A 17,797-nucleotide genomic window follows, 5' to 3' on the forward strand; every position below is an offset into this window, starting at 1 on the left:
CAAGTTGTTTGAGTTTAGTGCTGCCTGGATCAGTGTTAGAATAATATTATACTATTGATTTGAACCCGACATGGTACAGCTGTTGATGCCGTTTGAATGACCTCGTCAATAACACAGGACGTGGCACGCCGTGGTTTGACCGGCCGGTTGTCCACCGTCTTCAGCTTGTGTCTGTACCTTTTTTTTAAATGTAATTTTACCTTTACCTACAGCAACTTTTGAACACGTAAAATGAATGATCTGGAGTACTAACGGCTTCGCTTGTGTATCCCATCCAGCATCAGGGGTTGCACAAACTCCCACCGGGCAAGCAGGCGGGAGACATCGAGTCGTTGGCTGCGTCGTTTGAAGAAGAAAATGGAAATGGGGAGGCCCAGGTTTGGTCACGGATCTCCTTTTTGTTATTTATACAGAACTGAAGCAATAATCCAAGCCCGTCTAAAACAAAATGCAACGCGTTTGTCTGTCCTCCAGGTGGTTAATTTGGATCCAGAAGTATACAGCAGCATCTTAAAACAGAACCCCGAGTCAGGTAAGCGGCAGGAATCCAAGTTTAGCCCGAATGTGAACGTTTCACGGAGAGAAATGTTTTCCCATCATCGGGGAGTCTGAACTTTGTCTTTTCCGTCGTCTCCACAGCCATCCAGACGGTGAAAGCGTTTCTGGCTCGGCAGCTCAGCTGGGTCGAACGCCTTCCCTCGTCCGCTGCCCGACCCGTGGACGACCTTGTCGCTCTTCATATCGAGCGGGAGGCTCGCTCCGTCCTGGATGACGTCCAGGTTGCCGACTGTTTTATATAACTAACTAAACTTTAAACAAGTGAATGAAGGTCCTTTTTTTTAAATCTATGTTTGATCCCAGTTCTACATCCTGTTAATGCATCAAAGAAAAATCCTATTAGACGAATGATTCCCTAATTTCAGTCATAAAATTACCAAAATGTTTCCAGTAATTGAACCTCTTGTGGAAGTAATTATGCAAAGACACTTCTGTGTTTTAACACTCTTTATTAAACAGTATTCATTGTGCAGCTCTTAAACCACTCGAATCGAGCCGCCTGCTTAATCCAGACGTTTCAATCCAAAGGTGGAGGACGTCGGCGAGGCAGAACTGGCCGGGGCGCAGCCGGAAAAGATTCAAGCCGCCGGAATCGACCTTGGATTAAAAGAAGACGCCGGAAAGACTCCGATCAAAGTGTCTCAATCAGCCGGCAACGCCTGTCTGGCTGCTTCCAAACCGAGCGAGGACGCCGACGTGTCCACCGGCGTGACGAAAAATGACCTGAAGACTTCAATCCCGACTCAAACGGATGCCGCTCCTGAAATAACAAAGCATAAATCTGAGAATATGCCAGTGGCGAGTTCTGATGGAGCCAGCTCCAAGTCGGCGACGCTCGCCTCCGCGTCCCGCAGTTCTATTTCCACCACATCGGCGGCGACCCCAAGTCCCTCCGGTGGGAGGACGACCACCGCCGGCCTTGCTGCCAGTGCGGCCTCCGAAATGGATAAGACCCTCAAACGTTCTGAGGACGCATCTCAAACTGCGGCGACGACCTCCGAAGGCGAATGCGCCGAGGTACCTTCTGAGGCCGCAGCTCCTCACCCGACGGCGCTCATTACCGTGAGGTCCGAGAGCCAGAGTCCGTCCACAGGGCCGAAACATGCGTCCACAAGTAGGACCAAGTCCCTTCCTAAAGTCGGTAGGTGCTATCAGTTCAATTTCCCTCGATCATGAAGGGCGTGTTGGGTCTAAAAATGGATAAACCCAAGAGGCCTTGCACACAAGAGACGAACGAGGCAGAGGCTGTAGTTTTAGATTTATTTTAGACAGCTGCAGCTGGGAGAGGCCGAGAGGCGCGAGTAGTTAGCTCACGCACGGCTCTAGAAACTCTCCTGTCTCTCCCAGGATTCACACAGTTTATAAATGGTGAACATGTCTGCACCGCACCCTGGGGGCAGTGTCATACTTCATGAAAAGTAAAATTAAGAAGGATAAATGGCATCAAAGGAACCCTGACCTAACTTCTGCTACTGATTGGTGAGTTAATGAGCACCAGTGAAGAATGTTTTGATAACTACAGGCTGCTGAGGAGTCAGGCATACACAATTAAAAATGATCTATGGTCATGACAGAGTCCTTTGTCTCTTTGAGGAGTGCAGATTCAAAGGCTTCATCTCTGCTCAGGCTGCAGATAAGAATGTGGACGTGCACCCAGACATGAAGACTCCAACCTTGGGCAGATAGCTCTTTGAAACAACACGAAGCGTTCCCTTCTTCAGTCAGAAGAAAAACCACTAGGGGGTTGAGCATTATTAGGATTATAAACAGGATGTTCTGAGAAATACACAAATATATCGAACAGTCTGTTAAGCAACTTCACAGGCGTCTTGATGAATTTCTACGCTTTTTAATCCGGGCCCGTTTTCGATCTCCAGGCTTGAACCACCTGGCGGCAGTGAGATGTGGAACCAGGCAGCAGATCTACTGCCTGCTGTGCTCGGTCCGCTTGAGTCAATCTGGAATCAGTCACATTCACAGCTTCAGCCACAGGAATAACTACGTGGTGCGTTCGCCAGGGATCAGAGTGAACGCGGGTTTTCAACACGCTGATGTTTGACTGCCGTGCGCTTGTGTTCACAGAAAAAGAAATGCCCTTGGTGGCGGGCGACGTCGTCAGAGTTCGACAAGATGGTGGAGCTTCTGGCGAAGGAAGAAGAAGGAATCCAGAAAATCGAGGTGAACGTGACGAGCTGTCCGTTTCACGGCGCTGTGTGCAGGGAATGAAAATCTCCGACGCTATAATGTCTGTTTCTATTCTGCCTTTCTTCCTGCTAGACATTGGATGTGACGACGGACGAGTACAGTGTGCTGGGTAATCTTCCACAGGCAAAAGGTAAACGGAGAACTTTCAACATCCACAGACGGTGTCCTTCAGATTTGATCGACTTGCTCTGGGGTAACCTTTAGACAGTGCAGTCGGGCTGAAGGTGAGCCCATTCTAGGAGGGTGTAAGCAACCCCCCCCACTGTGGAACATCAGGAAGTCTTCAGCGTGCCGCCGCGTCGGTTGAAGAGTCCAGCGCTGTGTTTCCTTAGCAACTTTGTATTTGCTGAAGACCTTCAGTAAACCTTTGTCCGGGCGACAGTTCTTGACTTCACCCCCCCCCCATTCGAGATAAAAAGAACCAAAGAGAGGTTTTAGTTCTCCCACACACACACCTTTGTTTTGTACCTAAAACGTGTGTTGTCGCCACCTTCCTTTTTAATTCTGCCGTTTTTATTCCCAGCACTCAAAAGAGTGGAAGACATGCAGAGACGGTTGAATCGTGGATTGTCCTCTCCGACCGAAGCCGCTGAGGACGGTGGTAAAGTCCAGGGTCAGTTCCAAGCTTCCTCGGCCTGCCTCTGATCTGTCCTGGCGGTTGACTTTTGAAATCTTCTTCTGTAATCTGAAGTTTTGAGAAGACTATATTCATGGATATAAGAAAATGGATGGATGGATATTCAAAGCAACTACTGCGATTTAATATCTCAGGGACTTCCATGCTGCAAAATGAAGTCACTGAAGGTTCTGCCGAGGACAAAGTAAGAAAGGAGAACCAGGCCGACCTCCGAACCGCGCCGGAGCGGGTTCCAGGTGAGAACCTCAGAACGCACGTTTCGACTCTGGAGTAAAGCACCTTCTGTGACACATTAGATGTCCTTCAAGGTCCGACGGACGGAGTCCAAATTTCGCCGCGCTCCGAAATGGAGGCCGATGACACGACTCCAGGCCGCGGGGGTCCGAGTCTGACGTCCGAATCGGACCTACGAGAGCCCGATGTTGCACCTCGCATTCAGGACGCGGACACAACGGGTGCGTCTTTGTCATTACGCCTCCCCAGCAGTCACAACGTATTTACGGCTGGACTCATGCTTTGCCTCCTCTCTGCTCAGTCGAGGATAAGCGGGAGACATTGGAATCTGGTGGGGAGTCCAAGGCGGGGGTTGAAGACGCAGGTACCCCCCCCCCCCCCCCCCGAGCGATTCTGATCTCTGCTCCCTCGACGGATCCGTCTTTGATTGATTACCGCTCGTTCTTTTGTCATCGCTCCTCCCAGCAGAGACATCCGACGGGACGGATCCTCCCGTCTCGGACTCGGAGGTCGCCGGCAGACACGCCCGTGCCGCTGAGCCGAGCCGACGCCCGGGGTTGCAGATCGTCCTCGAAGGCACCCAGAAAACATTCCCCAATTCCTCCAAACCGGACCGGCTCCCATCTTCTGCCTCGGGGACGACAGAACCGCAGGACCGATCGAGACCCAACCAGAAAGCAGAACGCGTGACATTCCCAGGAACTTCAATAGGTAGGAGCGTTTGAGCCATTGCTGTGGTTTTTCTTTTCTTTTTACCGGTTTATGCAGTTCTTTATTTTGTCACAGGGAAAAGGACTCGGGACCTAAGTCGTTTGTCCACATTCCTGAGGGTGCAGGGACTGGACAGTCAACCGATCATAGGTCGGTGCACACATCCTCTTCACTCTATTTCACCCAAACGCTCGGGGGGGTTTTTACGAAGCCGCTGTCGTCCTCAGGTCTGGGCTTCGTGTGGGAGTGCCGAGCGATTGGACAGGACTCGTTCTTCTTGTGCGAGAGCTGCAAACTCACAATCGCCATCAAGTCCATCCAAGGACACTTGGTCAGCCCTGAGCATCAGTATAAGTTTCTGGTGAGTGGATCCTAAACGACGCACTGAAAAGACGTCGACGGACGGTTAATGTCAAAGCCGCGTCTTTCAGCTGACGAAGCCCCCGCAAATCCTTCACTTTTTGGAGGAGGACCTGCAGCCGTGCATGAAGAGGGACACTTTTAACTACGTTGTCGAGCTGGTCTCGCAGCAAGAGCGCGTCAACCAGAGAGACGCGCAGGTAAACCTGCCGGGTAGAGTTTCTGATTGCTTCATTCGTGGTGGGAACGTCCGTTATTCTCATTGCCCCTCCCCCCCTCTTCTATCGTCTTGACTCAAAGGTTGTGCTTCTGAGGCAGGGCTGGTACGAGCGCGTCCGAACCGCTCCGTTCAGTGAAGGTAGGCTCGTTCGCCAACGGCTTCTGCAGCGGTTCCGATGCGGATCCGGTTTCAAACTCAAACTGTGCCGTTTCCTTTCAGCTTTGGCAGTCGTCAAGAATATCAACGAAGAACCGAATTGCGGCGTCTCCTCGGCGCCTTTCGCCGGCGTGCAGCCAAACGGTGAGTGCTGTTGTTATTCTTCGGCCAGCCTAGCCGACGGTGGGGGGGGGGGGGGGGGGGAGAAACGAGCTTGAGCCTGTGGTTCTGGTGTCTCCTGCACAGACCGGCAACCTGAGGAGAAGATATCGACCCCGGAGAAGGACCGGCGAGGTTCCAGCGGTAGGAATGAAGAGACTTGACAGTATTTGAGGAGGAACTCATTCACTTGTAGATCATGATAAACGTTAAATTATTGTTTTTTTACTTCTCTTTCCTTCACTGCGTCTTAGAAACGACACAACGAACAGACATCCCGGGTCGAGACGAGACTTTGGCGGCTGAAGTTGTGAATGAGGACGAACAAGGACCAGTTTGGACTCCTCCGTCCAACAGCGTGACCTCTGTTGTCGCTCCGCTTCCTGGTGCTGACCCACGTTGCCGTCCACAAGAGAACGCTGCAAGCCTTTCTATGGAACCACAGATGGGTCCGGCAGCCTGTCGGCGCCAGAGCCCGATCCCTGACTTGCAAGTGAAACTGGACCGCGCCGAGGCCCCTCCCTCCAGAAGTGTTGATCACAAAACCGGTCGACCCTCGTTTGTCTGTGACAAAGATGGACGTCCTCCGACCCGGAAAAGACCTCTAGAAGCGTCGGTCAGCTCCGACGCCAGTGACCCCCGGCTCAAAGGTCCTCTGGCAGCCAAACGCAGACGCAGCTCTAAGAGTCTGTTGAGCACGGCCCCCGCGTTACCCGTTATCCGTCCTGCGACCTCTACCCCGCTGTCCCCCGAGGACAAAGACGTAGGACTTGGATCTGTGGGACTAGACACGAGTTCTGTGAACTGGGAGCGGTGTTCAGGCCTAAAGGCTCTGCTGAGGCAGATGAGACGCGTGTCTGCTAGCATGCCGTATCCAGAAAATGCTAACGCCTCCCTCGCTGACAGTCGAGCTGAAACCGCTACGAAACGAGGATGGGATTCCGAAGTGCAGCCCACAAAGCCGCCTTTGACGGCTGCAGCGGCGCCAATTGCCCCACCCCCTAGCTCACAGGTGGGGTTGGGTTCCGCAGCAACTTTTCCGGTCTTCAAACCCACCTTCTGGAATGGAATGGACGCCGGCGGCGCTGCCCCCGGTGGCTGGGTCCAACCCGCTCCGGCTCCAATACCACAGTCGCTTTCTACCACTGAGACTGAAACCGCTGCACGTTACTGGTTGCCCATTAGTCCCATCGTAAGACCCAGGTCGGACCGCAGGAACCACCACGTCAAGGACGGCTACGCCGCCGCCAACGGCGGCCATCGGTTCGCTCACAGCGTCGCCACGGCTGCGGGAGTTAATCCCAACAGTGTCGCAATGGCAGCTTTGGAAAATTCTGCTTGTTGCAGTAAAGCGTCTTGTCCCGTAACCGGACAGATGCAGGTTTATCTTCCTCCCGAGTCCGTGGCGTTTTACAGGCCAGCAGACGACCCGTGCCTTTACACCGAGAGTTCCTACCAACTTCAAGCGAACGCCTCGAGGCCTTTCTACCCGAGCCAGAGTTCCGCACAACAGGACGCCAGCGCCGGCGTGTACCTTCTAGCTGGCCAGACCACGCCGGGATGTGTCCAACTGGGAACGCAGCAGCAGTACTACGCCTCCAACCCGGCTGTCTGTGTGGAGCCATTCGGCGTTCAGACGAGCACTTCACAAAGGCTCTTAGACCTGAACTGCAGGATCAATGCAGTCGCTCTGACACAGACCTGCAACGTGGCACAGACGGACACCGTCATGAGTGTCCAGCCCAACCCCACAGCCACCCAGTACCCCCCTACAGCCACCCAGTACCCCCCTACAGCCACCCAGTACCTCCCTACAGCCACCCAATGGCTTCCTACAGCAACCCAGTACCCCCCTACAGCCACTCAATGGCCCCCTACAGCCACCCAATGGCCCCCTACAGCAACCCAGTACCCCCCCACAGCCACCCAATGGCCCCCTACAGACATGGAATGGTACCCGACGATGTGAGATCTCCTCACCTCCAGTCCAGTCCAGCCGCCTGCAGCGCTTTCCTGTCACAAAATGGAAGAATTCCATTTTTCTACTGAAGTTTTTTTTATATTTTTATAACCAGATCTTTTACTGTTTTTATAATAAGAGATCTGCATAATTGTTAAATGGTATAATTGCATAATTTAGATTTTAGTTTAACCATCAAAATCTGACCAGAGAATGGAATCGAGAGAAATGTTAATTGCAATCCAAAGATGAGACTGGAGGGTTTAAACATCAAGCATTTCATTGTATGCATACAATCACAGCTGGGTTTGGGGGTTAAATGGAGAATGATTAAAAGGTTGTTCAGGTCTAATTGACTTTCCAAAATATTTCGCATGTAATCGTTCAGTTTAAGCCTTGAATCCATCGTAAAACTGCCCGAGCCAAAACGTGGTCTCCATGAGCTTCATATCAAGACTAACGATTTTTCTACTCACCTTAAACTGGAAATGAGAGGATTTTTGTCCTCACTAGTACCTTCCAGATGATCCACAATACTAGCGCACAGTGGAAGGGAAAACGAGCAGCTGTTCAACAAAGTAAACCTCAGAGTGAACGGTCTTATCTCGTGGGAATAAGACCTTGTTATCATCCCCACATTCCACTAGAGCGCCGTCTGACCCAGTAGCTTCCGTCTCATCACTGCCGAGGTGTGAGCGCTTCTTTTTGTTCAGAAGCAGCTTTACACTAAAATAAAAGGCTTAAATGCGACCAAAGATGGAACCTGGGGGAGGTGACATTCTTGTGGGAGCCATTTCAATTATTCAATATTGTGATTCTGAAATTTAGGATAAACCTCCATATTCCTGTGTGCATGACTCTAAAACTAAAACATAGGGCTCACATGGAGGGTAGTCAGAACCCCCCCGAAGCAAGGCGTCCTCCCTCCATTAAAATCATCAGATAAAAAAGATTGAAACGAGAAGTGAAGGAAGCACAGACACATCCTGGCTTTCTGCATTTACGTCAGGTCATTTAATCAAATTAGACTTTGTGCTGACAAACGAGCTGCAGGTTTCTCCTGAATGAAGACTTAAAACATTTCATCTTGTGCGTACACGCACGCACGCGGGATACACAGTGAATGCTTCACCTTTGCGCACAGTGTTTAGTGAGGCTCGTTACCGAGGGCAACGGTCTGAAACCCAGAGACCTTTAGCCGAGTCAAGCCGGCCTGGAATAAACGACTGGGTTTCTCTCAGAGACGCTCCGACCCTGAACCGAAGCCAGAAGGCGGCATCAAGGTCGACCTGAGAGACGTATTTATTAGGAGGAGCGTAAAGTATCCACAGAAAAAGAGGATTAGAGAAGCGTTTCAACAACATCGAGGCATTTTTCTTTACTGGGACGTAGAGATTTCTCTTACAGTTGACCTGTGGACGAAGACAGAAACGAGTAACGGGTCCAAAAGACAGAAAATAAAAACACCCAAACAGCATTTTTGGGATTTTTCTGTGTCATTCCGGATGATTTGGACAGCAGAAAACAAAAAGAGACCGTCAAAACATCAAACAGTGGATGACGTCAGCTGTAAACTACGTAAAAAAACAAACGGATGACTTGCGTATTAATACACGTCCGTCCGTGCGTCACAGCGCGAGGCCCAACTCAATTCAGAGACGCAACAAAGAGATTAAGTTTCAGACACAACTATAAAATGTCAATAATAAAGTTAGGACTGGAGGTGAGGCCTGGGATTCTGTGCCCTTCAAAATAAAGTCTCAAGTCGCGCGGAGAAGAGAACATCAGGGTTTCGTTTGCTTTCAAAATATTTTGGCTCTCAGAAATCTTCTCCGACTCAGAGGACAAGACGTCCTTCGACCATCATCAAGTCTTCAACATAACAAAAACACACGTCATTCAAACTCCGTATTTTCCTCCTCCCTGTCACCTTGAAGGAGGAGGACCCCCCCCCCCCCCTACTGTCAGACCCGACAGCCTCCACCCTGATCTGAGATCTGCTCCCATCATAGCTCATCGTGGACGGCAGATTCGTCCGCTTTAAGTCTGAACTCCGCCTCCGTGATCTTCCCGTCTCCGTCGCGGTCCTGGTTGGAGAACATGTTGTCGATGATGCGGTACGGATCGAAGCCGGGGGCGAGCCGCCCTTTGCCCTCGTTCACCTGCTGCATGATGTAGTCGGTAAACTACGGATAGACGAGAGGGGGGGGGGGAGGGGGGGGAAGCCGAACGCGTTTCAGAGGTCGCAAAAAGTCCGTCAGACGAAATGACGGGATGCTCGCGACTTACCTCGGAGGCCTCCACCTGCTTGTCGTCGTCCTTGTCCATCTCAGAGAACAGGTCGGGGGACACATCGTCGTTCCAGATGAACATGTAGCCGTCTGGGAGTCCGTCCTCCACGTCGATCAGCTCGACGTCAAACACCAGCACGGCGCTGCCCGGGACTTCTCCAGCTTCACCCAAACACACGCACGGGAAACGGCATCAAAAACCCTTGGTCCACATTCGACAGGTGAAAGCTCGTTACCGCGGTTACATCAGTTCGGGATGTTAATCTTCTGGATTTCCTTCTCAATTAAACAATTAGTTAGCGAGTCGTGACAGCCAACGGACTCGTCTCGGGAAGGGTAATAAAGCAGTTATAAACACTTGAAGTGCGCATCATCGCAGTTTTGTTACCACTGTTAAAGTTATAGTGGTGTGTGTGTGTGTGTGTGTGTGCGTGCGTGTGTGTGACTTACTGACTCCTCTCTCCCCGTAGCCCAGGTGGGGAGGGATGACCAGGTGTCTTTTCTCCCCCACACACATCTCCAGCAGCCCGTCCTCCATCCCCGGGACGACCTGATTGGCTCCCAGGACGATGTTGTACGTCTTTCCGTAATTATACCTGCAAGAGGTAGAAACAAACAAGCAAAATATCATTTCTGCTAATATATATATATATATTTTAATATGCACATATTTACCAAAATAAATAACTTCATATAGAGTCAACATTTAATGCAATCTACAAATAAAAGGGTCTAAATGTGGCACACGCGGAATAACCGGCTTAATATTGACAAACTGAAGATGGTTTAAAAAAAAAGGTGTATAAAAACCATATAAAATAATATTCATAATACTTAAATGAAAAATAAATTTAAAAAAATAATCTTCTCATTCAGCTAACTTTTTTTACTGCACTAAAAGATTATGTTGCACAAAGTGTATTTGTTAGCATTGATCTCACCGCACCGCCCACTACGCCACCAGACTCTCCACGTGTGTGTGATCCTACTCTGAGAACCCGTGGCGTGTAGCCCGACTGTAACGGCGAGGCGGTCCTCACGTGGAGTCGATGTCCGTGCCGTCCATCAGAGAGGCGTTGTAGTGATACTTGACAAAGTCTCCCTTCTTGGTTTGCTTGGGACACTCTCCCGGCTTGTGGGTGACGTTGATCTCGGTCCGGTCTGACGGGTTGTGGAAGTCGATGACGTGAACGTCGAACACCAGAACAGCAGATCCAGGGATTTTGGAGCCTGAGAGAAACAGTAGCAGGGAATCTAAAACGGTGGGAGAACACTACGGGGTCCCTACAGGTCTCACACACACACACACACACCCGTTCCCTCCTCGCCATACGCCAGATGCGGGGGGATGACGATGGTGCGTTTCTCTCCGACACAGGCTCCGATCAGACCCTCGTCCATGCCGGTAATCACGTAGCCTTGACCCACGTATGTGTCATAGGTGTGATTACGGGAGTAGCTGTAGGACAGGAAACATAAAGACGCCGGGGGGGGGGTTATGTATGTCGGGTGATTATTGATCGATGTTAATTAAAAAATATATCAAATCTTAACATTGAAAAGCTCATTTAAGGATTCAAAAACACACAGCAACTCTGATTCACTTTTACAGTTCATGGTTGGTGAATAGAGATTCACGGTGCTCAAAGCAGGACGAGCTGCTTGGCGGAGGTCTGTGCTCTCTGAGAGCTTCTCTAGTTTTCTGTCTATTTTCTGTTTTTATTTTGAATGTTACCAACTTTATCTTTTATTTTTAAGGTTTAATTGTTGAGATTTGAAATAATTATTCATTTTTTTGTTTCCTGTCCTTAATTTTTTGCCTGTGGCGCTCTACTCTTGCTTTGTGACATGCTTTGGGTCGCTTGGTCGCCCTCGGTTAGTGGGGAAAGCAGAAACTTTGAAAGTTTCAGGGGAAAAAAAGCACATTTTCAGTTTCGATTCCAGGCTCGGTCCAACTCCAGGAATAGAGAAATGGTCCCACCTAGAGGCTAGTGAGGAAACTACACCCACTTCTGTTCATAAACCAAAAAAAGTTCCCCTCCAAGTGGTGGAAGCAAAATATTCATTGACACACCTGGAATCAAAAAACGTCCCATCAAGGAGGCTGCCATTATAATGGTAGCGTATGTAGTCTCCGGAGACGGTCTTCCTTGTGCAGGACTCCGGTACAATCTGATTGGTCACTTTGATCCCATCCTTGGGGTTGTGGAGGTCCAGAAGAACGACATCAAACACAAGGGATGCCTGTCCTGGAATGTCGCTGCCTGGATAGAGAGGAAGGAGAAAAGGTGAGAGGAGACACGGAGAGGAGACGCGGAGAGGCTGTTTTATCTATACGAAGAGCTGCTTTTTTCCCATTTCATCCGTAACCAAGCAACCGGCCGAGATTCCAGGAGGTTACCGGGATCGAGCCGTGAGGAACAACCCTGGCGAACCGCTCACCATCTCCATTTTCTCCGTATCCCAGGGACGGCGGCATCGTAACGAAGCGTCTCTCGCCGACGCACATTCCCAGGAGGCCCTGATCCATGCCGGCGATCAGCCAACCAATCCCAACGTAGGTGTCGTAGGTACGCATCCGCGTGTGGCTACAAGCGAAAGGGCGGAGGGCGAGAGGTCACGCATGCCCGTGCCATGTGTGTGTGTGTGTGTGTGCGTGCGTGCGTGCGCGACTGCTCCGTTCCACGGCACAGACCTGGAGTCGAACAGCGTCCCGTCCAGCAGGGTGCCGTTGTAGTGGTAGCGGACGAAGTCGGACACCTCCACCTTTCTCGTGCAGGCGGGGGCCGCGTGGTAGGTGTCGATCCGGACGCCGTCATCGGGGTTCCAAACGTCGAGCAGCAGGACGTCGAAGTGGAGGACGGCGTCCGGAGGGATGAGGTCACCTGAGGAGGGGAATCCTCTTCCAATCAGACGCGTGATAACCAGCCAGTGGCTGAGATGGCGTCTCGCCTTCACGTCCCTGACCTCATGAGGATGCGGTCCTGAGGCCATTGTAGACCAGAAGCGTCTCGTGCATCTGTGTGTGTGTGTGTGTCATGAACGCATTTAGACATACACACCGTATCCCCGCGTCCCGTAGGCCAGCTGAGGAGGGATCTTCACCGTGCTTCTCTGGTTGACACACATTCCCACCAGAGCTTTGTCCATCCCTTCGATCAGCTGCTTCTTACCCACGAACACGTTGTAGGAGCTGCCGCGGTCGTAGCTGGAAGAGACGGAGCCGCAGCGAAAGTTCTCCTCTTACAAAAGGCAGGGCCGAGGTGCAGCGTCCGCGGTTCAGATTCATCAGGATCTCGTGGGAAAATTAGCCTTTAAATGATACAAAATGCCACTTTGTGGCAGGACAGTGACTAATCAGCCATGCTTTTTTACAGCCTTTTGATGTCATATCAATCCTGCACACCTGCCCAGGTGTGTGGAATAAGCTAAAAAGCTCCAATCTGAGCCCCCCCCCACTCAGGACAGGTGATCCACTGAGGCCCCCCCGGAAGGTCCTGGAAGTGTGTCCCTGCATCATCATTAACTTCCTGCGTTTTCAATAAGGACTGATCAGTTGGGTCCGTATCGATCGATGGAGCCTCGAGCCTGACGCGTGCGTGGCGATCAGGTCGTTCAACACGCGGCACGGATTCCAGAGCGCAATCAAGACCGCCCGCCTTTTGCCTGCGTGGCTAAAAACGAGGACGAACGGCCGTAACGCGCACTTTTACGCATCGCGCGCGCACGCAGTTTCACCGTGCACCGGGGTTGTTCCTGCATGCATGATGGAGCAACTACTTACACGGACGCGCTCGTGTCACGACGCGCAACTCACCTGGAGTCGAACTTTTTGCCGTCCGGAAACGTCCCGATGTAATGATACCGGACAAAATCTCCGACTTTGACTGCGCGCGCGCACCGCTCCGGCACGAAAGTTTTCTCAATGAAGATGTCATCGAGCGGCACCGGAGGCGCGTTGCAGGCGACGAACGCCACCGTGACCGAGAGGTATATCATCCGCGTCATGCAAGGGAGCATTTTCGCAGGAACAAAGTAACCAGGCGATGGAGATAAGTGAGTGTGTGTGTGAGAGAGGCCCTGTGAGCGTGCGCGTTGCCTCCCTGCCCTCGTACAAGTCTTCCCCTCTCTACTCCGATTTGGATAGAAGTCCTGCCCACAACAGGAATAATCACGCGTCAAGGCTGACAGGAAAAGGCCGAACTTCCGGTTGGATTTTGGCGTCTAAATCCTCCACGGACGCGCTACCTGTCGTGTTTTATCCATAAAGGTATAAATAAACACGAAGCTGAGAGCCCCCACGTCTCCCTGCGACGGAAACCGACGTTAGAAACATGCTTAAGCACACAGCCGTGCTTTTATTTTGACATCTAGATGTATATTTCCGGCCTCGTCCTGCTGCTTCTGCGCCATTCCGCGCGTCTTGACGCACTTTGGGGGTTGAATGAGATGGATTTTAGGCACCACGTATTGCTCTTGCGCAGTAAAGGCTCGGAGATGTGTAAACGTGGTAGGGGGGGGTCTCCACAGAAAGACCCCCCCGCCCCCCGCGCCGTGGGCTCGCTGTATCAGAAAAACGCACACATCCGGGAAAGCCTCAGAAGTCAGATTAGAACAAACACCAGAACGCAACAAGTTTTCTCTAGTTGGTGTTCAGAACTTTTGGGGGCCAGATCAAGCGGAATGCATCTACGTGGCACTGGGGGGGCGGGGTGAGTGGGGGGGGGGGGGGGCGGCTCCATTCCCACTGGGAGTCAAATTAGTGACAGAGAAGTGAAAACAAATATAATATATAATATGATAATGGCGCGATAAAACATGTTCTTTCTAATAATAAGAAGCGCGTGCGGGGGTTTCCACGCACGCGCTTCTGCAAAGACGTGATTTAAAGGGAGGAGCCCGCCCCCCCCCCCCGCTCCAGCCCTGCGCCCGAGGGAAGGCAGGCTTTGTCCGGATACGTGGTGGAAGTTGAGGCGGTCCTAGAACCCCCCCCCCCCCCTCTCTCTCTCTCTCTCCCTCTCTCTCTCTCTCTCTCCACCATTCACCCAAACTTTTAAAATGTCACCCTCCATTTCTCCCCAACTCCTCTGCGCGCTGCTGATCGCGTTTCTTCTCGCCGTCGGGAACTCCCAGTACGAAAAGTACAGCTTCAGGAGTTTCCCCAGGAACGAGCTGATGCCCCTGGAGTCCGCGTACAAGTACGCGCTGGACCAGTACACCGGGGAGAAGTGGAAGGAGACGGTGGAGTACATGGAGGTGTCCCTGCGGCTCTACCGGCTGCTGCGGGACAGCGAGGCCTTCTGCAACCTCAACTGCAGCTCCGTGCGTCTGGACGACGCCGAGGAGAAGTTCGCGGAGTTCCCGGAGCTGCGCGCCTTCGGGAACGTCATGAAGCGGGCGCAGTGCCTGAAGCGCTGCAAGCAGGGGCTGCCCGCCTTCCGCCAGAGCCTGCCGAGCCGGGACACCGTGGAGGAGTTCGAGAGGAGGGAGCCGTACAGATACCTGCAGTACGCGTACTTTAAAGTAAGCACCTGGCGGGGGGGTGGGGTGGGGGGGGGGGGGGTTCGAGAAGTGCCTTCTGACGTCATCGACGTGCCACGGATGCACGGAGGCGTCGTATCGGTGCCTGCATGGGTGTGGTGTTCGATCCATCGATGGATGGTTTGATGAATCGGTGTCACTTGGATGGCATAATAATGGTTTACTTCCTGTTGTTGTTGTTGTTGTCGTCCACCCCCCCCCCCCACCCCACCCCCCCAGTCCGACAAGCTGGCCAAGGCGGTGTCTGCTGCCCACACCTTCCTGCTGAAGCACCCGAATGACGAGATGATGCAGAAGAACATGGCGTACTATAAAAGCCTGCCCGGGGCCGAGGAACACCTCAAAGACCTGGAGACCAAATCCTACGAGGTACAGTACGCCGAGCCGTCGCCGTGGCGATGCATGGGCTGCGCTCACCCCGTTAACGTAAGAAGTTAGTAGACAAAACCAATGTCTCGCATGTCCCTGCAGACGCTGTTCGTCCGAGCGGTGCGGGCGTACAACGGCCAAAACTTCCGCACTTCCGTGTCGGACATGGAGCTGGCTTTGCGGGACTTCCTGAAGGTCTACGCCGAGTGCCTGGCGGCGTCCGAGGGCCCGAGGGACGTCAAAGACTTTAAAGACTTTTATCCCAACATCGCCGGTCGGCTGACGTCCGCAGTGACCTCATTTCTGACTCTGTTCTACTTCCTGTTTCTAGTCGAAGTAAAACGTCAGGCGTGCGGCGTTTCATGTTTGCTCCCCTACAGATCACTACATCGAGGTCCTGGACAGGAAGGCGGCGTGCGAAAGCGACCTGACCCCCGTTGTCGGGGGGTTCGCCGTCGAGAAGTTCGTGGCCACCATGTACCACTATTTGCAATTTGCTTATTACAAATGTGAGTGGAGGGTTCAAAGTCCGTACCCGATTGTCTTCTTAAAGTAACAACCTGGATTTTATTTCGTCCTCGTAGCTTCTTCGCGTCTACTCGGCTCTAACTTTTATTTACGTGTGAAATTTAAAGCTGTAATTGTGTTTCAGTGAACGACCTGAAGAACGCCGTCCCATGTGCCGCTAGCTACATGCTGTTTGACCCCGACGACGACGTGATGAAGAACAACGTGGCCTATTATCAGTTCCACAAAGGCCAGTGGGGCCTGACGGAAGAGGACTTCCTGCCCAGATCGGTGAGAGAAATAAATGTGGGAATTATCCCCCCCCCCCATAAGCCTGAGAACGCACGAGGAAAATCTGATCGGCTAAAGGGAACGTGATTCAGATAAATTGAAAACACACATTTTGTCCAAATACATTCGGAACTATAGAAAAGCACTCGGAGAGCTTCGTACCCAGAAGACTTTTTGCATGATGGTTCATATCGGGCTCCTTTTATGGCTGAGTGAGTGACTTGAATGCATATTTTACAAGATATTTATTTTCTGGAAAAAGCCTCCATTATAAGTAAATGGGGGGGGAAAAAATCTGTATTTATTTGTGTTTTTGTATCCAGACAGGTATCCGGATCGCTCTTCAAACGTAATTGGGATTAGGAAATTAGACCGAGACCCATCTTCAGATTTCTTTTTAGATTCATCCATCCAGTTTCCCCATAAATAATCCTGTCATAAACATTCACCTCCTTGGTGGAAGTAATCAACGCCTAACATTTTCCCCTGTTTTTCTCTCTCTCTGTGTGTGTGCGTGCGCGCCCTACAGGAGGCACTGCGCTACTACAATCAAACCACCATGCAGCTGCAGATGCTGGAGTTCTCCAGGCGCAACTTGGTGAGCGACGACGAGGTGAGTGTCCTTGTCCATCAGACGTCCTTGTGTAACTTACGGTCACGTGACCCCCCCCCCCCGCGGCACAATGCGGGGCCCTGTCAATGCGTCTGGCTGCAGTACCACAGACGGCCGTGGGGTGGCGGTATGACACTTGGCGTGTCCGTTCAGAATGATGACGCAGCAGCACCAGCAGCAGGATTCTGTGGCCCAGTTTAAACCAGGATTACATGCTTTATGCTCTAAATACCATTCACTGCTTGCCTGTAATCGCTTTAGTGACGCCAGGTATGAGGAATCATAGCGTGGGGAAGGTTTAGGCTAATTCTCTGGTGTGTGGGGCTGATTTTCGTCTCCTTTTCTTTTTTACGCCGCTGCAGGGGGAGGTGGTGGAGTTTATAGATGAGTTACTGGAAGAGGATGGAGATCCGACTTTGGAAAGCCCGCCAACAGGCTGAAAACCGGCGCAATCGACACTCCCCCAGTTTGTATTTATTGGTTTTTTGTGTGTGTACAAGGCGGGTCAGTGCAGATCCACGATCTGCCTAATTATGGGCTCCAATTATCCGGTAGGGCGGTACGAGCGTCAATATTTCTACCTCTATCGTGATGATAGAGGTAGAAATATTTTTTACAAGCTCCATTCTTTGCTGTGAATCATTTGTTTTTGTTTTTGCTGTGGGAACTTTTGCACAATTAAATTAGAATAAAAACTTGACAAACAAGAAGTTGTGTCGTCTTCTATCGTTACAGATGACAATAGTCTTAGCATTTTACTTCCTTTATTAATTCGCTCATTGATCAACTAATATTCACTTTTTTTTTGCTGCTCAAATAAAAGATTTCCGTAAAGGAGGAAGGAATGAGTGACGGAAGGGTGGATAAAGAAGTGTTTTGTTTTTTTTGGAACAGAGAGACGTCCAGAGAAAACACTGAGTTGTTTAATAAAGTTTGAACATTGCGTCTCGGTGCAGTTTGTCACGCGGTGATGTTAGAAACCCAC

The 17,797-nt window shown here is 51.3% G+C and overlaps 2 protein-coding genes across 2 annotated transcripts; one reads left to right on the plus strand and one right to left on the minus strand.

Moving 5' to 3' along the window:
• Positions 1–9,206: 9,206 nt before the first annotated feature.
• On the minus strand, positions 9,207–13,511 carry LOC137917041 (peptidyl-prolyl cis-trans isomerase FKBP9-like). The gene is made up of 10 exons (XM_068759926.1): positions 13,309–13,511; positions 12,554–12,699; positions 12,187–12,376; positions 11,934–12,079; positions 11,566–11,755; positions 10,805–10,950; positions 10,532–10,721; positions 9,942–10,087; positions 9,490–9,653; positions 9,207–9,386 (listed from the first exon to the last, which is right to left on the minus strand). Exons 1-10 carry the CDS (start codon positions 13,509–13,511, stop codon positions 9,207–9,209), a joined length of 1,701 nt encoding a protein of 566 aa, XP_068616027.1.
• A 1,038-nt stretch (positions 13,512–14,549) lies between these two features.
• On the plus strand, positions 14,550–17,546 carry LOC137917042 (cartilage-associated protein-like). The gene is made up of 7 exons (XM_068759927.1): positions 14,550–15,014; positions 15,252–15,401; positions 15,504–15,675; positions 15,782–15,910; positions 16,054–16,199; positions 16,729–16,812; positions 17,175–17,546. The coding sequence occupies exons 1-7, from the start codon at positions 14,550–14,552 to the stop codon at positions 17,250–17,252; spliced, it is 1,224 nt and encodes a 407-aa protein (XP_068616028.1). The 3' UTR covers positions 17,253–17,546.
• The last annotated feature ends 251 nt before the right edge of the window (positions 17,547–17,797 follow it).

Source organism: Brachionichthys hirsutus, unplaced genomic scaffold (assembly GCF_040956055.1).
Source record: "Brachionichthys hirsutus isolate HB-005 unplaced genomic scaffold, CSIRO-AGI_Bhir_v1 contig_501, whole genome shotgun sequence".
Taxonomy (NCBI): Eukaryota; Metazoa; Chordata; class Actinopteri; order Lophiiformes; family Brachionichthyidae; genus Brachionichthys; species Brachionichthys hirsutus.